The sequence below is a fragment of the Talpa occidentalis genome, unplaced genomic scaffold (genome assembly GCF_014898055.3).
Source record: "Talpa occidentalis isolate TD23 unplaced genomic scaffold, MPIMG_talOcc4v2.1 talOcc4.6, whole genome shotgun sequence".
Lineage (NCBI taxonomy): Eukaryota > Metazoa > Chordata > Mammalia > Eulipotyphla > Talpidae > Talpa > Talpa occidentalis.
Window position 1 is genome coordinate 49,916,255 of NW_023604972.1, and position 26,608 is coordinate 49,942,862.

A 26,608-nucleotide genomic window follows, 5' to 3' on the forward strand; every position below is an offset into this window, starting at 1 on the left:
GAAGTGGGCTCAGGGCCATTTGGGTAGGAAATTCTAGGGTCCCAGCATGCCAGGGAATGCTGTAGTTGGGGGACATTACAGATGGCCTTATGATCTCTTCACCCTGTGGGAAGAAGCATGGTCCTTGAAGCAAGGAATCTTCCTCCATCCTTATCTTTCTCATCTTTCAGGCCTTAGCTGTGAAGCTGGTTCTTTCCACAAGCCCTTTCTCATCCTTACCTGCATACAGTGTGGGTTAGTAGACCCCTTCCTGTGTTCCCAGGTACCCAGTACTGCCCTCATACAGCACTCTTGTCACCAGAGAATACTTGTTTATAAATTAATTTTTGGGTTCCCTACTATTTGGCAAATTCTGGAGGGCAAAAACCAACCTTTAAGGTTGTATGCTTGGCACAGATTCCTAGCAGGAGCTCAATAACATGTATCATATGGTGAGATGAGTGGATGGTTTCTCTTAGCTCTAGCCCTGTGATACTGGACTGATGAGAGATGTTCATCTTGGTTCTTCTGACTGCATTTAGAAATAGCCTTTGGACATATGCACTATAAGCACAAACCTAATGAATCAGATTATCACATTTTTCAAGGGAAAAAAATGGAAAATACTTCCATTTTTATGATCGGAGAAACCCAGGCTATTATACCCGGCTCAGTTCTCATTAATAAAATAGAAGACCTCATCTCATCTGAGCTCTTCAAATTAATCTAAGATCTGATTGTACCAAAGCATTACTAATTATATAGTCACACCATTTATATCATAGAATTGGAAATGACACACATACCCAGTCACAAAGTGATGGTTAAATAAGCTATGGCATTCAACTGGTGGACTCATGAGCTTCTGGCAATGGTGCCTAAATATAATCTGACATTAAAAGGCAAGACAAAAAATTACATGTGGAATATAACTGCCATTCATGCAAAATATGCAAATACATGCAAAAATATAGGAGATAGAAATATAGATAGAATATTATTAGTGGCTGTTTATGTATTAGGACTATAGATGATTTCCTGTCTATGTTTCTGATGTTTGTGGATTTTCTTTAATCTCTTTTAATATTTTACTCTCATGGGGAAAATCAAAATCAACAAACCGTTTAATTGTTAATTGAAAATTTTCTGCTATAAAATTTGGCTACTGATACTGGGTGTGTCTGCCTGAAGGTGCTGTATTGAGGCAAACAGAAGAGACCTTTTGGTGAAACAGCAGCAGGGGATGGAAACACATGGACTTCTCTGGACTGGCAACTGCCTGTGTAAAATGAAGAATCCCTGAGCTTCTCTAAGCTCTTACTGTGTGCCAGGCTTTTCAAGTATTTTTTTTTTTCATTGTGTCTTCCTAAGAACTAGTTACTATTACTCCATGTTAGAGCTGGAACTGAGCGTGATGAAACTTTGGCTAGGGTGTGGAGGAGCCATAGTCTGATGCTCAGCAGTGTCAGTCTGCCATTTTCTCACTATGGGAGGCTGAAGGGACCGTGAACACATTTCTTCGTGGTGCTTCCTTTTATGCAAGATCTCTGGTGTCAGACGAAGGCACAGCTTCCATTTCCATTTTTAGGCAATTTACTCGGATCAGTCCTTCAGTGACTCCTGCTTGTCAGTGGAAATGGTCTTTAGCAATCACTTGTTCCCTATATTATCTCGGGTTCTAACCATAGTGCAAATAATAAATTGTCCCTCTTTGCACATAAATCTATTCCTCTGGGGCAACAAGCCCATTTACAAATTTTCCATAGACCAATATGAATACAGGCTATGCCAGCTCCTAGCAAAATAGTGAACAGTGGTAGCTCTCTACTTACCAACACAACTGCAGAGGACTCCTGAACAATGTGGGGGTTAGGAGCGCTGACTCCCTGCACAGTCAAAAATTCTCCCATAGATCCTCCCTGGTGGCGCAAGGGGTTAAGTTTCAGCACTATGAAGCTATCAGCAGCTACTGCAACACCAGTTCAATCCCTGGCCAGGGAGCTATCCACATGGCACAGCAGACCTCTCCTGTCTTGCCCGCTGCTCCCCGCAGCAGTGTATTTCAGTCAGTCCACCTGTTCTGCTCCCCACTGTGTCTCTGGTGAATATTCTCACACATTAGGCCTACACCCCAGCTCTTGTATGCATAAATAAATAAAATAGATCTTAAAAAAAAGAAAAAAATCCTCCCATAACTGTTGACTCCACCAAAACTTAACTCCTAATAGCCTATGGTTGACCAGAAGCTTTACAGATATCATAAACAGCCAATTAATACAAACTGTGTATGTTATATTGTATTATAATGCCTCTTACAATAAAGTAAGCTAGAGAAAAGAATGTTATTGAGAAAATCATAAGGAAAAAAATACATTTTGGACTGTACTGTAAGATTTACATTGTCTGTTTACAAGAAGTCCATATATTACGTGGACCCACGCAGTCCGAACCCAAGTTTTTCAAGGGTCAGCTATTTGGACAATCTTTCTCCATTTGCTAGTTGAAAGTAGGGTCACTGGCCAATACACACAAACACTTGGATACTCAGTCTCATTTTCTCTGCACTGGTGTAACATTTCCAGGAATGGCGAGAGGGCAAACTTACTACAAGAGCGTTCAGGAGATCAGAGCAGGATACTTGGAGAAAGCCCAGTCTTAATGGAGTCAAATGTGCTAAAGTAAAGCAAATCGTCCCTTTTCCCCCCTGTTGGGAGCCTGCTGAGCTAAAGGGAGCTGGAGTTTTTGGAGAATACCTGTTTACTCTGCATATGGAGTTCCAGGACGATAGAAGTTCTGCAAACAGAACTTCTTCCCAGAATTGACTCCTGTTCTCTGAGGATGTGCTGGCTTCTGCGCATGTTCCCTACTAACCAGGAAAACTTGTTTTCAGCACTAACTTATTCATCTGTATAAGCAAAAACACAACTGAGTGCTATTTTCTTGTTCCTTTGTTCATATCTTCAATAAAAGCTTGGGCTGGGAAAGTGAAAGGCAGAGCTGCTCTTGATGGCTCTCTCCCCAGCCTCCCCCCATTGCAAATTCATTTAGACTCCGAGCCTTCATTAATGGCAGAGAACTTCATCGGCTGTCCTGTCTGCAGCACTCCCCATCACTCCAGAAAAACATGACCAGTGAAGTGGAGACCTACAGAAATGGATTCCATGAAATCAGTTGTGCAGGTTAGTTTGCAGGAAATGATAATTGGGCTTAAAAGAAATTCATTTCAAAATAAAATTAAAAACAAATGTGTCAATGGGGACAACTAATTGAGCAAAAGGAAATGAATAAACAAAGATAAATCCTAAAAATAAGATAAACATTCTGAGGCCTACAGCAGGGATCAAAACAGGGGAGGGAAGAGCACACGCACCGTGGTGATGGATCACGGGTGTTGTGGTGGTGGGTGAAATACAGGGACCACAACAGAGGGGAGAAATCAGATACTGTCCAAAAACGAACAATGATGTAAGAAAATAAATTATTTTAAAAAATGAATAAATAAAAATAAGAGCAAATCATTAAAGTACTATGAGAACTACGTGGGGATGTTAGTGCGCCCCATTGTGCTCTCTGTCTCTCTGTCCCCTGAGGGACAACTCTGTGGTGTCTATTCACTTACTTTCTCTGGAACCGGACCACAGGGTCAGCCAGCAGGTCAGTGACGTCAAGCTTTCTTCCCTTCTCAATGACATCTCGATGCTTGCGAACAAATAGCCACCCGATATGGGAGAAGAAGAAGCCCCGGCGGGCGTTGTGAGGATCAGCATCGGTTTCTGAGTACTTGTGGTGGACTCGGTGGTCCCTGGACCACTCAAAGATGTCATTCTGCAAAGAGAATGCAGATCCTGAGTGAAGAGACTAAGCACCCTGGTGTTTTCCTGAGAGCTTCTCGAGCTCCCCCTCCCCTAAAGCCTCACCACTCACACCAGCTTTGCTCCCTTCCTCAACCCACACACCCTCAAGCTCAGGTTTAATCCCTGCTGCTAGTTTGGAGTAGTTTTCATCAAAACAAGAGTACATTCTCACTTAGCAAGGATTTTAGCTTGCGTTTGAGATATACGCATGGCAGGAGGTCTAGGCTTATTGAGTGAACTAGTGGGGAAACTGGAAGAATGCTTTGGTGGCAGCTATTAAAGTCTCCTGGCAGATCATTCATGACAACAAAAGAGATATCCAGTTTCAGGGTCTCTTTTAATATATTTTTTAAAGATTTATTTATTTATGCCTATACAAGAACTGGGGTATAAGCCAGAGGTGTGGGGGTGAGAGGATCCACCAGGGACAAAGTGGGGAGCAGAACAGGCTGACTGACTGAAATCCACTGCTGAGAGGGGCAGTGGGGGAGACAGGAGAGGTCTGCTGCGCCATGTGGGTAGCTCCCTGGCCGGAGATCGAACTCGTGCTGCAATTGCTTCATAGGTTGCATCTTAACCCGTTGTGCCACCAGGGAGGCCCCTTTTAATATTTTAATATAATATTTTTTAAATAAAGTCTTGGTTGATGGAGGAGAGGCAACTTGAGCACGGAAGAGAGTTGGTCCTTGGCCTGGATCTCTCTGCCTGGCCTCCCCATCTTTGATGGCCTTTGCATCCTTCACATTTGGCTTTCTAGATAGCAGGAAGACAGTAAAAAGTCAAAGAGCTACAAAGTCAAATCTTTGCAGATGGCCAAAGAACAAATAATATTGTTTGAGGACTGCTCTGATAGAAAGGGAGGGGAGATGACTTTGACTCCTTGAGAAATCTGGTATATTTGGCCCTAACTACCAACTGGAGAAACAGCAATGCCTGTGGCCCAGGGCAGAACTCACTGCAATCCCAAGAGAAATCCTAAAAGAGACTCTGGTGCCCAAGGAGAAGCAGCAGAGTCTGTCAAAGTCATAGGTAGTATAGGGTTCAGGCACACAAGGGGGCACACCCTGTTGATCCTCTCAGGATGGGAAATAACAGGAGGGTATCAGGGAGCTAGAGGTCCCGGGTGAGATATCACAGGCAAAAACCAACGGCATGTAGACTGTTAATATTAATGAAACCTTGCCTATAGCCACGGACCAGTGAGATCTGTAGACTTAAAATTATAATTAATCTTAAAATCTGATTGTGCTTTCAACACTTTAAGAAGGCAAATTAGGTTGGGAAATAATGGTGTTGATAGGAAAATTAATCTGAAATTAAAAATAAATTTAAATGTCATACAAGCCTTAACAACATAGTGGTAGTAGGCCTCCCTGGTGGCACAAGGGGTTAAGATGCAACCTATCCGCAGCCACTGCAGCAGGAATTCAATCCCCAGCCAGGGAGCTACCCACATGGCACGGCAGACCTTTCCTGTCTGGGCCACTGCTCCCCTCAGCAGTGGATTTCAGTCATTCTGCCTGTTCTATTCCCCACTCTGTCTCTGGTGAATCCTCTCACCCCCTTGTGGCCTGTACCCCAGTTCTTGTATGCATAAATAAATAAATCTTTTTAAAAACACCATAATGGTAGCAATGTTTTATACCATACCATTCAGTCTAGTCATGTCCTCATTAGCATTTTAGTAATTTATAGATAATGACTTCATCCTGCTGATGAGAAGGGAAGGGATGTTTTATTCTCAAGTTCTAACTAAATTTCTTTTAATCAAAAGGGAGGGTTCATCGAGCTTTTGCTTTCTCAGGATCGCCCAATGCTGCTGGAAGGCTACACAACCCTGCTTCTCTATAGCACCACTGAAAATTTTTAAAATTTGCTTAACCCTTGGGTAATGGGACAGAAAGGGAGGTAGAAAGGCCTTAAGAAGTATATGCTCAGTTTTGAATCTAATGGGAGAAAAGGGGTGTCTAGCAGTCTCTGTAAAGCAAAAATTATAGACTGACTTCCTGTGTTAAGAGGTCTTTTCATTTTACCAATGTGTTTAAACACAGTGGTTGGAAAAAGCAAAAGCATTTATTATTTATAATCACAGGATCTGCAGTTGGGAAGGAATTTCAAATGTCATTCAAGACTACTGCAGTCCAAGGAATAATTTATTCCTTCTGCATTAATTTATTGCTCTTATTACAATGCCCTTCTGAACACAGGAAGAAAGGGCAGTACTTTGTCCCCAGTTCACAGATGGCAAAATTAAGGCTTAGAAGACTCACGTTGATCTAGTAAGTCAAAATAGTGATGCAACAAAGATAGTACACCTATTCTTAGCTCACACTTCTTACAATGAGATATATCCCTTACTCCCCAAACACAGGGGAAGAGAATCTTTTACAAAGAACTCTCATTTTCCTGGCTGTTTTGTATCTTCACTTTAATTTGTTCCTATGCAATTTTATCCATCCCAAGTGGAGACTTTCAAAGGCCTAGATTATTGGCACAAAATTAAGCATCGTACAATAACAATAAAGTGTAATGATGAAGACAAGTTGGAACAAAGATATTTATTTATTTTAATTCCTTTTACCTGAATACCTTCTGAGAGAAGCCATTTAGACTACAACAGTGGAACAAAGCCAGGGTTTTGGCTAACTTTCAAATAATGGAGCACAAAGTCGAGCCAAAAATACTGTAAGATGTATTTTTTCAATCCCTTGTTAATGTTTTGGTTTTGGTTTTAACTCCAAAGCTGAGTCCAGTGGAAAAGTGATTCTGAAAATAAGATATCAGCAAGGGAGCAAGTGCCTTTCTCTCCCTACTTCTTTGCATTTTATTTCTACCCAGGAGTTCCTGGGAGGGACCCGGGGAGAGTGGAGCCAGCCAGCCGGTGAACAGCTTTTGTATTTGCTGAAAAGCTGTGTGTACCTAGGGTGTGTTTGGTACAGTCAATATGTGCGGGAGGGAAAGCTGAGGGCTGCTGAGGAGGGAGAGCTGGCTGGGCAAGCCTGGGAGGTGGGAAGGAGGACAGCCAGCTGGGAGCAGCCGCCCCAGCACGGTGATACCCCGGTCATCTCTTCTCCTCTCAGTGTTTACACACACTGATTGCTCTTGTCAAGAACTATGTGAGCTGCTCCATCATCCTTGCTTCACAGAAATGGAAAAAAAAATGGGGGCGTAGAGACACAAGGAATGTTCAGCAAGGAGCTGACCCTCAAGTTCCCTATTTGGGTTCATGCCCTTGTGTACATATTGACAGGAGTGTGATATGGGACGCAGCAGCCATTCTTCAAGGCTAAATACTTAACACATTCTAACAAATCATTAGCAAGTCATTATATTTGCTTCTTGGAGTTTATACATAACAGTTGGTTCTGGTCGATCACAGTCCTAATACACAACCCATTACCTTCAGGAGTGGACATTCACCACATGTTCCCTGAGAAAGAACTGGACTGTGAAGGGAGCTGACCTGTGCTAAGAGCCCTGGGGATAACTAAGGCTCAGGTAGGAAGGGGGAAGGAGAGGAACAGAAGAGAGCAAGTCAGGAGTACACAGCTCAGGTGGTAGGTTTTGCTTTCTGAGGAGCCATACCATGAGCTGTTTTCTGTGGGCCAAGAGAAAGTAGAATGCAAGCCACATAGGTAATCAAAATTTTCCTTCTAGTCACATTTTAAAGGTTTAAAATTTAATTTTAATAATGTTTTAATTCACATAGCATATCTAAAATAGTATCACTTCAATATATAAATAGTATACAATTTTTTTTTTTAAAGATTTATTTATTTATTTATACAAGCACTGGGTACAGTCAGAAGTGCGGGAGGGTGAGAGAATTCACCAGAGCCAGAGCGGGGAGTAGAGCAGGCAGACTGATGAAATACACTGCTGAGGGGAGCAGCAGGCGTGGCAGGAGAGGTCTGCATGCCATGTGGGACCCTCGCCAGTGGCTGGAGATTGAACCGGCGCTGCAGAGGCTGTGGGCAGCTTCGCAGCCCAGCGCTCAACCACTGCATCACCAGGGGAGGCCCAATAGTATACAATTATTACGAGATCTTTTGTATTTTTTTTTCTTTACAAGTCTTGAAATTGGGTGAGTATTTTGCACTCCTGGCACATCTCAATTTGACTGACTTGCATTTCAAGAACTTGGGTAGCCACATGTGGCCAGTGGACTCCAGCACAGGTCAAAGTCACAGCTAGGACACTTTTGTATATATATGATAGACTTTGAAATGTTTAAAAAAATTCAAAATTGCCTAATGGTGAGAGTGCCATATTGTCACAAACTATGTGAAAGGTAAATGGGAAGCACATATCATGAGTGTTAAAATTGTGCCTATCTTTAATCTAGCAATTTATTTTCTCGAATTTATTTCAAAGAAATAATCTATTGTGAAAAGATTTAATCGGATGATCACTACAATGAAAACTGGGAAAACCCTGAATTTCCACATAACAGGATTTGACTAAGTACCTTGTTGTATGTAACTGAATACTATTCTTGAGAGTGTGTGTGTGTTTGTGTGTGTACACGTGTGCGTGCATACAAGTTTCTGTAGAGAACTATTAAGAAAAAAGTCTTAGGGCTACCTCAGGGTGGGAGATAAGGATAAATATTTTTATGATTATCTTACACTCAAATTTTTAACAAGGGCATCTATTAGTTTTGCATTAAAAACTCATAAAAATGATACTGTAACACTGACATGGATAGAGATAAGGGAAAAATAAATCCACTGCGTGAAAAGCAATTTGTAAAATAATATATACAGTATACAGTAGGAACCCAATTTTAATAAGAATGTGTATTTAAGCAAAGGAAAAGTAAAGGAAATATATAGATCAATTTGTTAATAGAGGCTATCTCTAGGAAGTGGGACTGTAGTGATTTTAAATTTTTTCTTATGGTTTGTTTGGATTTTTAAAAATTTATAGTAAACAAGTCTTTTTTGCCTAGTATAGGGGAAACAAGTTGTTGATGTTGTTTTTTTACATTTCATTTTTTTTTACATTTTTTACATTTCTACATTACTGCTCCATTTTGACCCCTTACATAATGACTTTTCCCAGACACACATTCTACTCTAAAACTTCCCTGTTCTAGCTGACATGTCCGTTCTAGTTTCTTTTCCAGCAGCGTTTGGAAACAAAGATGTATTATGAATACATGAATACATCCCAGCTTTTGCCAACAGCTCCACATTAGGAAAAACTCTAGGAAACCACAAGATTCATCTAGTAATCCAGCCAGTTAATATATCTTTCTAGCACTTCTTTGTTCTCATTATCACGAATCAAACAATCTCACCTCGACTGGGGTGACAGTGATCTTGCCTGAACCCATCCTGTATCTTGTACCTTTAGACTTCACTACTCATCATAATATCCTTAAATGGCATCCCTGTTGAGACTGTAGAAACTGAAATTGATCATGTAGTCATTTTTCCTCATAAGCACAGCTTTTGAACATTACCTGGGACTTAAGCAAAGGTAATCAATCTTACAAGTTCCACTGAAGCAGGTTATAAAGCAACCTGCTCTGTCAAAACTACTTTCCCCCAACTTCCTATTACGTTCAAAATAAAGTCTTGAATCTAGTCACCTAAACATCATTAGGGGAAACTCTCTTTTAGGCCCACATGATTTAGCAAGCTGAAGGCTAAATGGAAATAGCATTTGGCCTGCCCCATTCAATAGATCTGAGACCAGAATTTCTGATGGGCCTTCCCCCAGGCTAGTTGTGCAGAGACACTTGCTTCTGACCAGACACTGATGTGGTTGTTCTCTCCCCTAATTCATTTTTGTGGCTGCTTAAAGTTCCAAAAGGGAGAATTTACCAGGTGGCCTTAAAGGGAATTCCACTTGTATTCATAATACATCGTTGTTTCCAAGCAGTGCTGAAAAAGAAACTAGAAGCGACATGTCACTAGAACAGGGAAGTTTTAGAGTAGAATGTGTGTCTGGGAAAAGTCATTATGTAAGGGGTCAAAATGGAGCAGTCTCTGCTGCTTCCACCCGTAGGACTAATAAGGCTAATTTGAAATAGACTTTATTGCCATCTCTGGGTTTGCATTTAATCTCCTCCAGTTCAGATGCCAATATTGTACTGCTTAGTAGTGGAAACATTCGGTGCTTTCCCCATAGTTGATATCAGGTCAACACTGATTCCCCTCCAGATAACCTATAAGAAGACAACCTATAAGAAGAATCCAGAAAATCCCCAAGAAAGTCTGGCAGCCATCAACACCACCTGGAAAAGTGGGGCTTCTAGAGAACAAGTCCCCACCTGCTGGGGAGTCTTCTTGCGGCAGTCAGTGTGGATAGATTTTAGAAGCTGGGCAAGTGTTGAAAAGTCAACTTCAGTGTTTTAAAAGGGTTACTAACAACGCTTAAAGACTGCAAAGAAAAAAAAAGGGTGTTGAAATCCTCCGTTACTCCATTATTTAAATCTCTTACAATGAGAATGTATTCAAATGAGACTTTTATACTTTTTTAAACATATTTTTAACATATATTTTGAATATGGCTTAAATAGTTCTCTTGGTACACAACTTGACCCCTGTGAGTCTTTCCAATTTGGGTTTTGCAGGGTTTTTTGGTCACTGACAAAACCACTGTTCTGGTCTCCTGTGCCAGATTTCCTTCACTCAGTGAGTCAAAATTTGGGGGAAGAAGGGCCTAGAAAACAATGTCAGTCCAGAAGTAGTGGATACCTTGTGTATAATTGAATACTATTCTTGTGTGTGTGTGTGTGTGTGTGTGTGTGTGTGTGCAAGCGTGCACATAGAAGTTTCTGGAGAGAAATATTAAAACTATCCCAGACCTTGGTTTTTAAATACCATTCTCCACTGGAAGGAGTGAGAACTCTAGTGAAATGGCTAATGCTAGGACTAGGGCAGGAAAAGTACAAGAGGTATATTTGCTGAGCCAGAAAATAAAAAAGGGCTCAACAAATGATGGGGACATTTCAAAAAGGACATAGGAGACCATTTGTAGTGCCTCCCACCAAACAAACTGGGATAGTGTGGGCATTAAGATAAATAATAGCAGTAATGGATTAAAATTCATTCAGTTAAGTAAGAATCCATGAGACCATAACAAACAAACAAGCTGTAAAATGCCAACTAACAAATGTGGAAGAAATAGCAACCTTAGTAAGTGACCTTTTTGCAGGTGCCATGGCAATAACTGATGCAGGCAAGAATCATCAATGTTTGCTAAAAACTGCTGGATAAAAGGTTAATGGAAGGCATATTTACATAGGCTCATAGTATCTCTGCATCAATTATCCACTAATTACAAAAGGAAGAGTAGCAAACTTGCAGTGGAGAAACCTGGTAGATTCCACCTACACCAAGTGATCAAGATTCATCTCCCTAATAATGAGACAAAGTGATACCATGTGCTTCTTGCTCGATGCTGAGGACACAGTTCATGAATGTAATGTAATATTCCTGCCAACAACAAACACCAGTGTATAGTTATGAGGAAGCATGAACAAGCCAAAAATGAAGAACATTTTACAAAATAATTGGCCTCTCTATTCAAAAAAGTCAGTGTCATAAAATCAAAGACCAAGAAACTGTTCCAGATGGAAGGAGTCTCAAGGCAGAACAACTTCATTGCAAAGCAGGGTCCTAAATTGATTCCTGGGCTAGAATCCTGGATGTGGTATTGAATCAACATGAAGCTTCCTGATTTTGGTAAGTGTACAGTGTTCATGTGAAAAAAAAAATGCATCTTATTAGGAAATACACACTGAAGTAATTAGGGAATAAGAGCATGATGTTTATAACTTGCTCTCAAGTGATTTAGAAAGAAACACACAAAAGAATGCATATACGCACATGTGGAAAGAGAAAGAATAATAAAGCAAAAAAAACAATGTGTTAACTATTAGTGAATCTAGGTGAAGAGTATAAAAGGATTCTTCAGGCTACTTTTGCAAATTTTCTGTAAGTCTGAAATTCTTTAATTTTTTTTTCAGAAAAGTAAAATATTTTATTATATTTATGTCCTGAATTTTAAGGGCATTTTGTATCATGAAATTCCTTTAAAATGAAGAGTTAAACAAACAAAAATACCAACAAAGTAAATTCTTTCTTTAAAAGATCTCTGATTTTCCCTTTCTACTCCATTTCCACTAGTCCTTATTCAGGTTTTCACCGGATTGCCTGGATCCCTAGAACAGCTTTCTAAAATTTTCTGTTTCTAGTCATTCTCCCCTCCACAACATACTTAGTTTACTGCTGCCAGTTTCCCCACATTCACACCCCCAAATACCTATCATTCTCTTGCTTATTATCTAACAACCTCCCATTTACTTTTCTCATCTCAAGTCTAAACATTTCTTCTTTGGCAATCAAAGAGCTTCCACTGGCCTGATCATTCTTATCTTTCCCACTTTATTTATTCCTTAATTTGGCAAATATTTACTGACTGTTGGTATGTGCTAGGAGATAAAGAAGGAAAAGGACAATCAATGCTATGTTCTCAAGGAATTTATATTTTATGGAGGAGACGAATGGAAAGTAAAAGAAGTCAACATAAATAAAATAATCCTGATTTCTTTACAAAATAACTTTGTGACACTAATTTTTCAAAGATTTTTAAAAATTTATTTATGCATATAAGAACTGGGGTGCAGGCCAGAGATGCAGGGGGAGGGGTGTGAGAGAGGATTCACCAGAGACAGGATGGGGAGCAGAACAGATGGATCTACTGAAATACACTGCTGAGGGGAGCAGCGGGCGAGACGGGAGAGTTCTGCTACGTCATGTGGGTAACTCCTTGGCTGGGGATTGAACTCATGTCGCAGTGGCTGGCGATAGCGTGATAGTGCTGAGACTTTAACCCCTACACCATTAGGGAGGCCCTAACTTTGTGAAATGATTTAATTTTTAAAACTTATTTAATTTTTAAAATTTATATGAATATATAAATAGAAAAGGATAAAATTAAATTAAACTATCTTTGTAAACTATAAAATGACAGGTAAAAACTATGCTTATGATTAATAATAGTATTAACAATAAAATATGTCTTCAAAATAATAGAATGGGATTAATGCTATGAAGCAAGTAAGTGAGCTGGACAGAGAATAAGATGGATATTGGAATAGACAACAAGTTCAGAAGAGTCAGAGTGGTGACTGAAGAAGGAAGACAGGAATTATCTCACATAGAGGGAGGGACTAGTCACAGTCTAGACAGGAAGAGAAGCCAGTGTGTCAGGAACAAGGGCAAGAATAGCCAAGATGAAGTCTGAGAGCTATTGTGGTATGATAAAGAATGTATCTTGTCTTTGTCCCCAGTGGTTCCTGGTACAAAGCTTCATAAAATTGGATTTCTGTAAAGGTAAGAGGGTTTTATTAGGTTAATGATGCAATGCATGGTGAGCCTGTGGATACCACTGCAATTAGGGCTGGTCAGAGAAAGAATAACATACAGTTAAGAGCAGACAATCTGGGAGGAAAAGAGAGCTGGAGATGCAGCTCAATCAAATGGCCAGTGATTTCACCAACTACATAGTGAAATACCCATGAAACTGGACACTGAGTCTCAGAAGAGCTTCCGAGCTGATGAGCCAGTGATGGCCGGGAGGGTGACGTGTGTGCTGACTGCAGGCAGAGGTCAGGGACCCTCTGGGTGAAGGATACTTCCAGACATCACCCTATGTGTCTTTTCTACTTGGTTGGTTCTGATTTGTATCCTTTTTAATAAAACGGTAATAGTAATAAGCAAAACACAGTTTGATGAGTTATTCTAGTGAATCACTGAACCTGAGGGAAATGAGGGAATCCCTGAATCTGTGCTGGTTGATCAAAGTACAGGTGGCCTAACACCCTAATTGTGGCTGGCATCTGAACTAGAGGCTGGCACGTGGAGGATCAAGGCTTTAATTTGAGGGATCAGACACTAACTTGGTGGTTAGTGTTGGAATTGTACTGAAATATGCTTAGGTGGGGTGGAAACACAATGTTGATATGCAAAACCTTGTGACAACGAGGTTCAATTTCTTTCCAAATGCAATACTAAGCCACTGGAAGATTGGAAGATTTTTTTTTTTTTTTTTGACTATAGAGTGACTTACTTTCACTAAGTTCCATGTGGCTACAGTATGGGAGAGCAGGTGCTGAAGGAAGAATAGTTTATGAAACTTTTGCAGTAATCTAAGTAAGAAATGACGGTGGTTTATAAATCAGTGGCATACGGCAGGGAAGGGGAAGAGAGGAGGGTCAAAACAGGGGAGGGGAGAGCACAAGGGATAGATGCTGTGATGGTGGGAGACCTACGGGGACTACACTGAGTGGAGAACTCAAATTATGTACAAAAATGAACAACAGTGTAAAAAATAAATAAATAAATTTAATTAAAAGCTTAAAGAAATGATAGTGGTTTGGATAAGAGGTGGCCAAGGTGAGAGTGTGCAGATTCTAGGCATAATTCAGGAGTAGAACTTGAAAAGTCTGTCTAAATGATTGGATGAGGGATGATTAGAGACATGGAGAAATCACGGGAGGCACCCAGATTTCTGAGGGAAAAACTAGGAGAGATGCAGTTTGTGGGGAGAAGAGAGAGGGACCATTTTGGTTCCGGGCATGTTGATTTCGAGATGCCTGAGACACATGCAGTGAGAGATGTCAAACAACAGGATGACACACTTGTCCTACAGCACAATACACCCATCCATTTCCTTCTTCAATCAGACTGGTTTTCTATCTCCCCCCACACAGGAAGTCATGGTCATTCCTCTCTCTCCACCTTCACTCAAGTGTTTTCCCTCTCTACATTCTCCCTTGCCTATGCAAATCCTTGCACCTTTCAAAGTTCACCTTAAAACTCCATTTCTGCACTACGCCTTCCCCAGCTACCTTTACCCATAGTCATACTTCTACAGTCCTGAGTCAGTATGACTTTTGAACAATTTCACCCCACACTTTTAAGAGTCTCTATTAAACCGAAGTCCAGCCAACTCTATAAGATCACAAGTTTCTCATGACAGAAGCCATATATTAAACACCTCTTGTGTTCTTCACAAGCCTGTAGTGGTTTATACACCTTAAAAAGTCAAAGGGAATGAAGTAGCAGATTTATACAAAAGGTGATAGAAAATTAATAGAAGATGAAGATAATCAAGTGTGTCTACTTTCCCAAAGAGTTTTTGAAAGCAAGGCTAGAAATATCTGCTGCCATATTAAACAAGAAATTTTACCATTAATTAAAATTATTGATCAATGGCTCCCGTAGCTATTGATCTTTGGAGCTTAATAAAGAATGAACAACAGATTCTGAACCATTTCTGTGACAAGAGCTCTGGTTGGCACTAATAGGAATTAGGACAGGATGATTGAAAAGCCTGAACTTTGATAATTAAGGACCAAGGATGACAAACAGCTCAATATCTAGAGAGGGAGGACTAGGACGGGGGAGGCAGCTAATGGCAGGCTCCAAAGTATTGGTTTGATCTCGTTTTATTTAGCATCTTCATTAATGACTGGGGGAGAGGAATTGTATTTTGTTAATAACATTTTTGGAAGGCACTAATTTAGAAGGTGCTGCAGACATCATCGAGGAAAGAGAAATAACACAGATGGATCTAAAGAGGTGAGAAATATGAATAGAAATTATCACAATGAGATCCGATTTAGGAAAAATGCAAATGAAGGCAGCTGGGAGAGAAGTCATCAAAAATGCAAAATAATCAGTGGGTTGGGAAACCTCGAAAGCAGCAACATAAGAGTGTCTGGCAGGAGAGCAGTGGAATAAAGAACAAGCAATGACAACTTGCTAGCTCAGCCCAAATGGCTGATGGCAGGTACACAAGGAAAGAGCTTTTCAAAGCACTACTTTGTGACAGTCTCACATTTTTGGAGACAATGTGGGAAAATAAACCAAAAAATCTAGCTCAAACAATTGGGCCTGTCAAAAAGGGGATTAGATTGGGCATCCAGGGTCCCTCAGCTCCAAGCTTCTGGGATTCTAGGGGAGGAAGAGTTTGGCAGGTGGAGAAAATTCAGGGTTAAAGAGATGCCCTGTCTGAACACTTCCAAAGACCTTTATGAAAAGAAAGCAGAATGAAACATTGACTTGAAAATAGGTTTCAGAATAGATTACAGACAGACAAGACTGCATATAGAATTCATCTTAAACTAATGTATCTTTCTTTCAATATAGATGTGAGGCCAAATTAAAATATAAAATCTGACAACTATTTGTTTATAAGAATGTCCTCTACTTCACCAAGTATTTTTTTTTAAATGAAAACTCCGTGCAAGTCAGTGTGTATGTGTGTGTATGTGTGTATGCCTACAAAAAATGTCATCACTGGGCCTCCCCTGGTGGCGCAGCGGTTGAGCGCTGGGTTGCGAAGCTACCCGCAGCCTCCGCAGCGCCAGTTTGATCCCGGGCTGCCGGGCGAGGGTCCCATATGGCGCGCAGACCTCTCCTGCCGCCCCCTGCTCCCCTCAGCAGTGTACTTCGGTCCTTCTGCCTGCTCTGCTTCCCGCTCTGGCTCTGGTGAATTCTCTCGCCCTCCCGCGCGTCTGACTGTACCCAGTGCTTGTATAAATAAATAAATAAATCTCAAAAAATGGGCCTCCCCGGTAGCGCAGCGGTTGAGCGCTGGGTTGCGAAGCTGCCCGCAGCCTCTGCAGAGCCGGTTCGATCCCCGGCTGCTCCCAGGCCACCGGCGGAGGATCCCACATGGCGCGCAGACCTCTCCTGCCGCCCGCTGCTCCCCTCAGCAGTGTCCTTCGGTCCCTCTGCCTGTTCTGCTCCCTGCTCTGACTCTGGTGAATTCTCTCACCCTCCTGCGCTTCTGACTGCACCCAGTGCATGTATAAATAAATAAATATTAAAAAAAAAAAATTTCATTCTTTAAAAAAAAAAACAAAAAATGTCATCACCTTGAAATGCCTAGGGATACATCTTGCACAAGACAAGAAACATCAGCATAAAGACCCTGCCCTGGTGGGGTGGGTAGCATGAGAAACAGACAGCCCTGCTGGCTGGCCAGTCCATCTGTCTGCAGAATGACTTTCTTTTCTCAGGTTATCTCAGGCTATCACATTTTCATTCCCTTGATGGTCATTTCCTTAGGTGATTTCACTCATCTCCCCTGCTTTCACAGACCTAGAAGGACACAAAGGAGGAAGTGAGGAACCTAGGGCGTGGACCCATTTTAATCTCTACTTTGAAACGTACATCTTCATGGATGAGAAGTATAAATTGATACTGCTACGTAAGCACAGAAGGACATAGTGTCCAGGAAAGTCTCTCTGACTCTCTGTCTCTGCCTCTCTGTGTCTCTGTGTCTCTCTCTCTCCTCCCCTTCCTTCCCACCTCATCATCTGTTGGAGCCTCCCTCCAAAACTGAGGGAGTTACAGTATATCATGTATATAAAAATAGGGCTTTGATTAATTCATAAAACACCCTCAATGAGAGCAGAGAAACTGCTCTGAAATGATCAAGCTATTTGTCCTTTCCACTTGACTCACAAACATGCCCTGGAGGGCACAACTCCGTGGAAGGAGACAAATGTGAAGCTCTCAGTGCCAGTCACCTTCTTTTTTAAAAAAAAATTATTTATTTTTTACATCATTGTACATTTTTAAACAGTATTTGCTTCCCCCCACCCCCTCAGGTGTAGTCCCCATAGAGTTTCCTTCACCAATGCACCCGAGCACCATCACCTCAGTCCCCTGTGCTCCTCCCTCCCTGCCTCTGATTCCTCTCTCTCCTCCTCCCCTGCAGGATGTCTCTGGCTTATAATTGTCTGTTTTTGTTTCGTTGTGTTTTGTACTGTTATTTTTTTTTATACTGATGTCTTATTTGGTTCCCCTATATTCCTGCTATAAGTGAAACCATCCGATATTTTTCTTTTTCCTTCTGACTTATTGCACTGAGCATAATGCATAATTCCTTCTAGTTCCATCCACATTGCTGTGAATGGCATGAGTTTATCTTTTTTGATCACCGAGTAATATTCCATTGTGTATATATGCCACATCTTCTTGATCGCCAGTCACCTTCTAAACCTACACCAGAAAGGCTTCTCATGACATCAGCGGCAGGACCACCTCTGCTGCTGTATTACACAGAAAGGAAACCAATACCACCCACCCAACTTAAAAAGAGGAAGACAAATTGGTTCTGACAAGCAGAAGACCAGCTGTACATAGACAAGCATAGAAAGGCTGTAAAGGTGGCAATGGTTGAAACAGAATCTCCGAGGGAGAGAACAGCTCAGAGAGCCACACTAGGTTAAGGATTCTTGTGTCAGCAGTACTGTCCTGGTGTTTTGTTTGCCTTTGACCAACTGCCACCACCTACAGTTGCCACTGCAACTAACTATTTTTCTGTACCTACACTTTCATCCATGGTGAACAGGATTCTGGGAGAGCAGGGACTGTCCTTACATGCATGTACCTGCCAATACCTGGAGCTGCCCTTGAGGACACTTGTCCTTGTCCTGGAGGGTACACGTCTTCCTCTTTGATATATACACCCCAGAAAGACCAGCCGAGGGGAGGGGTTGGTGTATGATCTCAAATCTGGGGTTTGCCAGAGTCTCAGACCTATGGTTTTAGGTTTACTTGTGCCACTGAAATGTATGGGGTCATGCTGATTCTCTGCCTAAAATCCCACAGTACCTTCTCCTAGAATTTAAGACAATTTAGAACACCATCCAAATGAAAGCCCTGCTAAGATCTGGCCTCTTCTATGACCATCTCCCACACTCTCATGGACCATCTTCCTTGACTATACCATACTGTTCCTACCTGTGCTTTGATGCCTCCTTCTGTCTGGAATACTCTTCCTCTCCCTGTTCTCTCCCTCAAGTCTTGATTTTAATGGCAACTCCTCAGCAAGAAGTCACGCATCCTCTCTAAGAATCCACCTCCCTGTCACTCTCTATCACATTGCCATGTTTCAATTCTTCAGATTCTTCTCCCTCTAAATAAACTTTTTCATTCACTTGCTTACTCATTTATTTGCTTCCCTCTTTACCCACTTCTCCCATAATATACATATTATAAGGACAGGAACCTGTCTGTCTTATTCTCCAGAGCCTGGAATAATGCTTAGCACATGTATTTTCAGAATGAAAAGCTAAATATACACCTTGATCCTGGCAGAGGCATTGGAACACTGAAGTGAGAGGATGACCTCTGGAGTCAAATCACCTGTACTTGAACCCCTTTCTGTCACTTAAATCTATATGTCCTTGGACAGGTTATATATCTGTACTTCCTTACATGTCTCCTCTGTAACAAATTAGGGAAAATAACAGTATTTACCTTGTAAGGGGTTTATTTAGCATCTTTAGTAATGACAACGAACAAGGAATTGTATTGCCAGAGGCTACAGAACTTACAGGGCTGGCATGTAGTTAGCACTGGATAATTATTTTATTTTGTTATTATTGTTGTTGTTGCTGCTGTTATATACCTGCCAAAGTTCATGGCCAGTGACTGTGATTGACTTGACATCTATACAAATCACGCTATAACTTCTACCTTCTGGTCTGACAAAATGTAAAGTGCTTAAAAGTAGTCACTCCCATCCATACAATGACAAGAAAGTCAAACAGACTGAAAGTCAACAACTCTTCTCAGAGTCATCAAACAACGAGGTTATAAGGCAAACTGCTGGCCCAAAAACTAGAGAGACAAACAGGCAGTTATAGAGAATCACAACAGACAGGAAGCAGAGACCCAGGAGCAAATGCTGATGGCAGCAGGGTGGGTAAAACAATTTAAACTATAATCAGGGCCTCCTTGGTGGCGCAAGGGGTTAAGCACAGCACTATGAAGTTATCCACAGCCTCTGCCGCACAAGTTAAATCCCCAGCTGGCCAGGGAGCTACCCACATGGTACAGCAGACCTCTTCCTTTCTTGCCCACTGCTCCCCTCAACAGTGGATTTCAGTCAGTCTGCCTGTTCTGTTCCCCACTCTATCTCTGGTGAATTCTCCACCCCCAGACTGTTGACCTGTACCCTAGTTCTTGTATGCATAAATAAACTTTGAAAATAAATAAATAAATAAACTGTAATTGATGAATTGCTGCAGTTTTTGTACGGACAAGCTTGAGAGGGAAAATACTCCTAAGGAGTTTCATGTTTTCATGAATTTTTACCTCCAGGAGCCCTTCCCAGTTCTCACTATGAACACTACCAAAAAAAAAAATTCCCTTGTGTTTCCAAAATGGGGAGGAGAAACAAGCCAATATTGGTTCACATTAACAATATTTGTCCTAAAAGAAGCTATTTTACCAGAGCTTAATCATCTGGGGAATTACTGACAAACGCTTGACTGATCTGCAGGAGGAAAACAGCCAACTCGGGTTTATGGACTCACTGAGTCTTATAGAACTATAGAATGCTCCCTCCTTATTTCCACATTAACATAGTTCCTGTGTAATTATAGGGGATTTCAACTGAAATAACTGACTTTTAACCCATATTTAAGAAGTCTCTAGGGAAAGCCAAAGACAGTGTGGAAGAGACATTGTGGTGTGACATCACAGTGAGAGCAAATATCATAGCATAATTCCTAGCCAGATAAAAAATAAAACTTCACACTAAAGACCTATTTCCTCAGTTCTTTTTACTCAATCCATTAAGTCCAGCTCTCAACAAAAAATTCATAAGTCTATTAAGAGGTAAAAATACCATCTAAAAAGAAAAAGCAAGGATAATAAACAGACTCAGATATGGCAGAGATGATAGAATTATTAGATTGTGATTTTAAACAAATTATACCTAATTTGCTAAGGATTCTAACAGGGAAAGTGGGAAAATGCAAGGACATATTGGTAATAAAGCAAAGAAATGGAAATTCTAAGAAAAATCTACAGAAAAACTATAACAAATGAAAAATGCTTCTATGACTCTTTAATGGAATGTACATGGCTAGAGAAAGAATCAGTGAGCTTGAATACATATCAGAAGCCACTTCCGGGCCTCCCTGGTGGAGTAAGGAGTTAAGCACCACACTATGAAGCAATTCGCAGCCTCTGCAGCATGAGTTCCATCCCTGGCAAGCCAGGGAGCAACCCACATGGCGCAGCAGACCTCTCCTGTCTAACCTGCTGCTCCCCTCAGCACTGGAGTTCAGTCAATCTGCCTGTTCTGTTCCCCACTCTGTCTCTGGTGAATCCTCTCCCCTCCCTTATCTTTGGCCTGTACCCTGGCTCTTGTATGCATAAATAAATAAATCTTTAAAAAAGAAGAAGCCACTTCCTAAATTGAAATGCAAAGAGAAAAGATGAAACAGAATATCTGGGCACTGTGGGACAGTTATAAAATGTGCAACATATGTGTAATGGAAATACCAAAAGAGAAAAGAAAAGAAGGAAGGAGAACAGGAAAGGGAGGTAGGAAAGAGAGAGAAACAGTGGAATTATTTGAAGTAATAACAGCTGAATCTTCCAAAATTAATGACACACAACAGATCCAGGAAGCTCAGAATATACCAAGATAGATAAACACCAAAAACCTACACTCATGCACATATTCAAACTGCAGAAAATAAAAGACAAAAAGAAAATCTTGAAAGAAACCAGAGGTAGGAAAATAATTTTTCCTTTAAGGAGCAAGGATAAGAATTACACTAAATTTCTCTAAGAAACATAGGCAACAAAAATGAGTAAATTATTTAAAATGTTGAAAGAAAAACTCACAAACCTAGAATTCTGCAGTCAGCAAGTTATTCCACATGTGTGAAAAGCAAATACTTTCTCAGAAAAAATATAAACTGAGGCAGTTTGTTGCCAGTAGAGCTACTTTGCAAGAAATAATAGTTCTTTAGAGAGAAGGAAAATGACATATGTTAGAAACTCAGATCTTCATAAAGAGTGTTAGAAATTGATAAATTAATATAAAATAAAATCTTTAATTTTTCTTATTCATAGTTGATCTAATAGACAATATTTTGTTAGTAATAATAATAACAATGGTTTTGGTGATCACAGCTTATGGATGAGGGAAATGAACAACAGCAATATCATTGGACAAGAATGAAGAATTGGGAAATCTGTATTATGAAGCTATCGCACTGCTGTTTAGGGGTACAGTGTTATTTGAAAGTGAACTTGGATTAGTTGTAAATGTATATTGCAAGCTCCAGAGTAACCACTGAATTGTTTTGAAAGGATAACTAGTACACTTAGAGAGGTTAAAATAATATCACATAATATGCTTTATTAAAACCAGGGAGTACAGAAAAAAAGAGTTAAAGACAAAGAGCAACAAATAGCAAATAGAAGCATAATAGATATTAATCAAGCTATAGCAATAACTACTTTAAAAGTGAATGACATATATACACCAATTTAAATACAGAGATTATAAAAAAAACAAGACCCAACTGTATGTTGTTTATCTGTTGGACATCACATTGAATGTCAGTGGTTGAGCCTAAAGATTCCTGGCATGAGGGTTAACATACATGGGCTCAGTCTTCTCTGTTCACTAGCTGTGTAATCTCTGGAAAGTCACTGACATACTCAGAGCTCCTTTTTACCCTACTGTAACATAGGAGAATTTAGACTAAATCTTTATAATCTCAGTTCCAGCTCTAAATTCAATGCCTCTTTAATAGGGTCTGATGTGTAAACATGGCAGTCAAGGAGTGAAACATCTAACAAGTACTTTGGAGTGAGTCCAAGAGACACCCTGCCACCAGTGGTGTGTGTGCATGAAGGTGAGAGCAAAATCCAAAGTCCTAGCTAATGCTTGTGAAGACTGAACTGTTGGAGACCACTGGATGGCAAGAATCCCTCATCTGGGTCCATATTTGACTAGGGAGTTTACAGTCTTTAGGTTGACTTGCATGGTAACTGGTGAGGAAAAAGGATGAATGAGAGAGGAAGTAAGGAGTTTCCTCTCAATACAAGGATATAGAAGTGACAGAGAACTATTATGGTTACTAGTCTGGCATTCCCACCCACAGTATCATGTTTTCAGACAAACAAGTTCTTTACCCTTCCCACTATCATCACCTGTCCCATATATACATCCTCTACAGAAGAGAAAAGGGAGTTACAAATGTTTAAGTCCCAATTTCAAGAAGATTGTTCTGGATTATCCAGGTCTTGTTTGCAGTATCTAACAAAAAACCTGCTGACAGAAATAACCATGGCTTAATGTGTCCATGTTAACCAACAGCATGGCCATTCTGATGAAGGAAAATAGAAGAGAACCTTTGAAACTGTCTTTTAAAACCCAGGGGCCATCAAAAAAACCCTAAATCAATGACCCTTCATTAAGTCAAGATTGTAGGTCAATGTGCTACACCCAACACATATTTTACTTTCCCAGGTTGTTTTCTTCCTGGGGTTAAGTGCTCTGGATTGTACACATACTTTCCCACTGACACAGTTATGTGTTGGATCAAGTTGGCCCTATGCTGATCTTAAAGATATCTCTCATCAATGTCTAAATGACATTACCTTAAAGCCCAAACCCATGGGACACTGACATTTCTACTGGATAATTGTGAGAATTCTAATATCTCACTAGACAGAAGTTTCCATGAAGGCAAGTGACTGTGTTTGCTAACCACTATCCCCACTGTGACTAGCTCAGTGCCTGCTGCATAGTAGATGCTCAATAACAATTTGCTGAATGAATTAAAAGCTCCACAGCATGGGCCTAGAAGAAGTATGCATTGTTCATATCTGATGAATTCTAATAATACCTTTTAAAACTATTTATCCATTTATTTAACAAACAATCATAGTGTTTTCCCTAGGAGAGTCACAAAATATAGAACAGAGAAATGCCAATTCTCATAAAGAAGAGGAAGAACAATATTCACTGATTGCTACTAAAAGTGAAGCACTATTTATTCATTATTTTACCCTCTGACAACTCTGTGAGATAAATATTATGATCCCCATCTTTGCAAATAAACAACAGAGACTTGCACAAAGGCACACACAGAGCGAATGGCAGAGCCAAAAATTTACTCCAGGACCTCGGTACTTCCCTCTGCATTGTACTTTCTTCCCAGAGTAAATTTAAAATCACAGTGTGGATTGGGTTATGTGCTGCTTTGTTGAGGAAACCGAGGTTCCCCCAAACTAAATTATAAACAAATCATTTCATCGGGAAAAGAGAAACCAGAGTTTTAGACCCTTAATTTCAAGTTATTTATGTTGGGGAAAAAATCCCAATAATAGAGGTGCTTATCTACATGAATGTGTAATTGAAGGTTAAAAACAATAAATTGCTTAACAAAATAAATGAAAATTACTGAGTTAAATCCTGACTAGCATCTAAGGCCTAAGTCGAAGAGTTTCTAAATTATCATTACCATAACTCATTGTTATGTTAAACAAAGCACAACACTGAGCTAAGATGTCTGAAGTCAAAATAAAGAGCAGCACAGTTCACAGTACCAACAGTAAACAAAAGAACGTGAAACCAAGATGCTGCCAACAACTCTTCTGTGCACAATGGCTTTTCCCCAAGACCCTGGTGCTAATTCTTGACTGAATGATAATGAGCTGCTATCGATAATAAAAACTGGGTTCCCTAAGTGATCCACTGTGTTGTATCCTACTTGTTTTATGGCCACTCATTCATAGGGGGGAGTCTAAAATAGGGAAATGAATTCCTCCACACAAAAGCAACTTAGAGAGATGCTCAGGGTAGGCTGTCTTAGAGGATGGGAGGCCCAATGCCAAGGTGGCCACGTGACCTACACATCCGAGGGTCACAGAGTGGCTCCTGGGTTGCCTGTTTCCCTGGACCTGATAGCAATTTTGGGAATCGCTATTTCGTCATGAGAAAATGGTGCCTGGAATCATCTGCACTCATATATGGACAGAAACTTTGAAAACAAGCTGTTCCCACTCACTCTGACTAGATCAGACCAGGAAATTGATGATCAAACCAAAATTCCAGTGGCCCAGAAGGTGGCCAAGGTGGTGTGAGGCCATGTAAGCCTGGAACTATAAAGGGGTCTCCCCAGTCCTAGGCCACGCTGCCTGTAATTTTTAATGACTTCATAACAACTCTGGGAGTAAAGTCATATTCTTATCTTTACAGATGAAGATAGTGCAGATGAGTTAAGGATTCATAGGAGTAAGACTCAGATCCTACGTCTTTAGATTCCATACTGAATAGATTTTCCACCATGGGGCATGGGCCTCCCTGGTGGCGCAAGGTGTTAAGCACAGCACTATGAAGCTATTCATAGCCACTACAGCACGAGTTCAATCCCTGGCCTGCCAGGGAGCTAACCCACATGGTGCAGCAGACCTCACCCACTGATCCCCTCAGCAGTGTATTTCAGTTAGTCTGCCTGTTCTGCTCCCCACTCTGTCTCTGGTGAATCCTCTCACCCCCTGCATCTCTGGTCTACACCCCAGCTCTTATATACATAAATAAACAAATCTAAAAAACACACAACTTTATAGGCAACCTCAGGAATATATATTTTAGGAGCAATGGCTTTGGAGACACACCTGCATTTGCCTGTTCTGGATGTGCCCTTTGTTAGTCATATCATTTGGGCAAGTTCTAGAACTTCATTAAGCCTTAGTTTCCTCACCTGTAAAATGGGGACACATATAACACCTAGCTTATGGGGTTACTATGAGGATAAAATGTGACATGCATGCAACATGCGTGGCATGCACTTGGCCCTTGAGAGCCTTGTGTTATCAAGGATCTCAGGACATGATTAGGGCATGGATTCCAGATGGTGGAATCTCCTCCTCTGTAGCCCAGCATGCCTCAAAGCACAACGCACCCAGGAGACATCTTTTCACATCCGAAACTACAAGGAGATCAAAACGGCACAGGCAGAGAGTGCCTGCAGCCCGAGCACTGAGCCTGGAATGGAGGTAAGGAACTGTCCTCTCCGCAGTGAGCATGCTCTGCCTCCTCCCACAGTGCCACCTCAGAAAGGACCCTCCAGCCCACCTGGAAAGCCATGGAGTTGGCGACAGCCAGAAATATCCTCAGAGGCAGCTTGGCCTTGTAGGACCTATGGCTCCACAAGCGATGGGCACCAGCAGTCACACCCAGAGCAGTCAGGAGGAAGCAGAAGTAAGCTGCAAGACACAAGAGGGGAGAATGTCAGTTAATGCCACCCCACTTTTAAACAAACCCCCCTCCCCACACTTTTTTGTCTTTCGTCCCTCCTGAATAGGGACCCATGTGAAATGGTGTCAGGGGAAGAATCCGCCATGTAGAGGATCGATAACTCGGGGAAAGGCAGCCTTTTATTGATTCGTAGCTTTCCACTATCAGGCAAAAAGCAGAGAAAGCATTCTTCGAGAAACGTTGACCTTTGAACATCATTTTCTATATCAAAAAAATCTTCACTTTGTAATGTTTCTTGGTGGTCTTGATGCAGTCACGGCCATCTTAGTGGGTATTTGTAATTCTAACGCACCTACTCTGGGGGAGTGGATAGAGATCTCCATATCGCCCCTAACTGGAAACCTGCCAGGTTGTGTTTCATGTGAAGAGTATATTTCTACATGGCAGTGTCCTGTAGCATGGCTCCTTGTGCCCTGGTTTGAAGGAGCTCAGGTTAGGCCTACAAGCAGTGAGGTCTGCTTAAGGACCAGAAGAATGAGGTTCACGGGGTTAATGACATCAGAGAGGCTGTTTGTCTTCTAGAGATCCTTGCTGTGACCTGGCATGGTGAAGATCACCAGGTAGGGAATTTCTTAAAAGCTAACCTACTGTGGAGCTTATTATCAGCCACACACTTAAATATAATCTCTCTAATCCTCACAGCATGTGTTATTACCTCA

At 41.0% G+C, this 26,608-nt stretch overlaps 1 protein-coding gene across 1 annotated transcript in view; it reads right to left on the reverse strand.

Annotated features, from left to right (window-relative positions):
- Window positions 1-26,608, reverse strand: part of SCD5 (stearoyl-CoA desaturase 5) — a 156,827-nt gene that overhangs the window by 37,209 nt on the left and 93,010 nt on the right. Inside the window, exons 2-3 of the mRNA XM_037530577.2 lie at window positions 25,767-25,897; window positions 3,599-3,804 (exon numbers count right to left, since the gene is read on the reverse strand). Of these exons, the coding sequence (XP_037386474.1) occupies window positions 3,599-3,804; window positions 25,767-25,897 (337 nt within the window). The remainder of the gene's footprint in view (window positions 1-3,598; window positions 3,805-25,766; window positions 25,898-26,608) is intronic.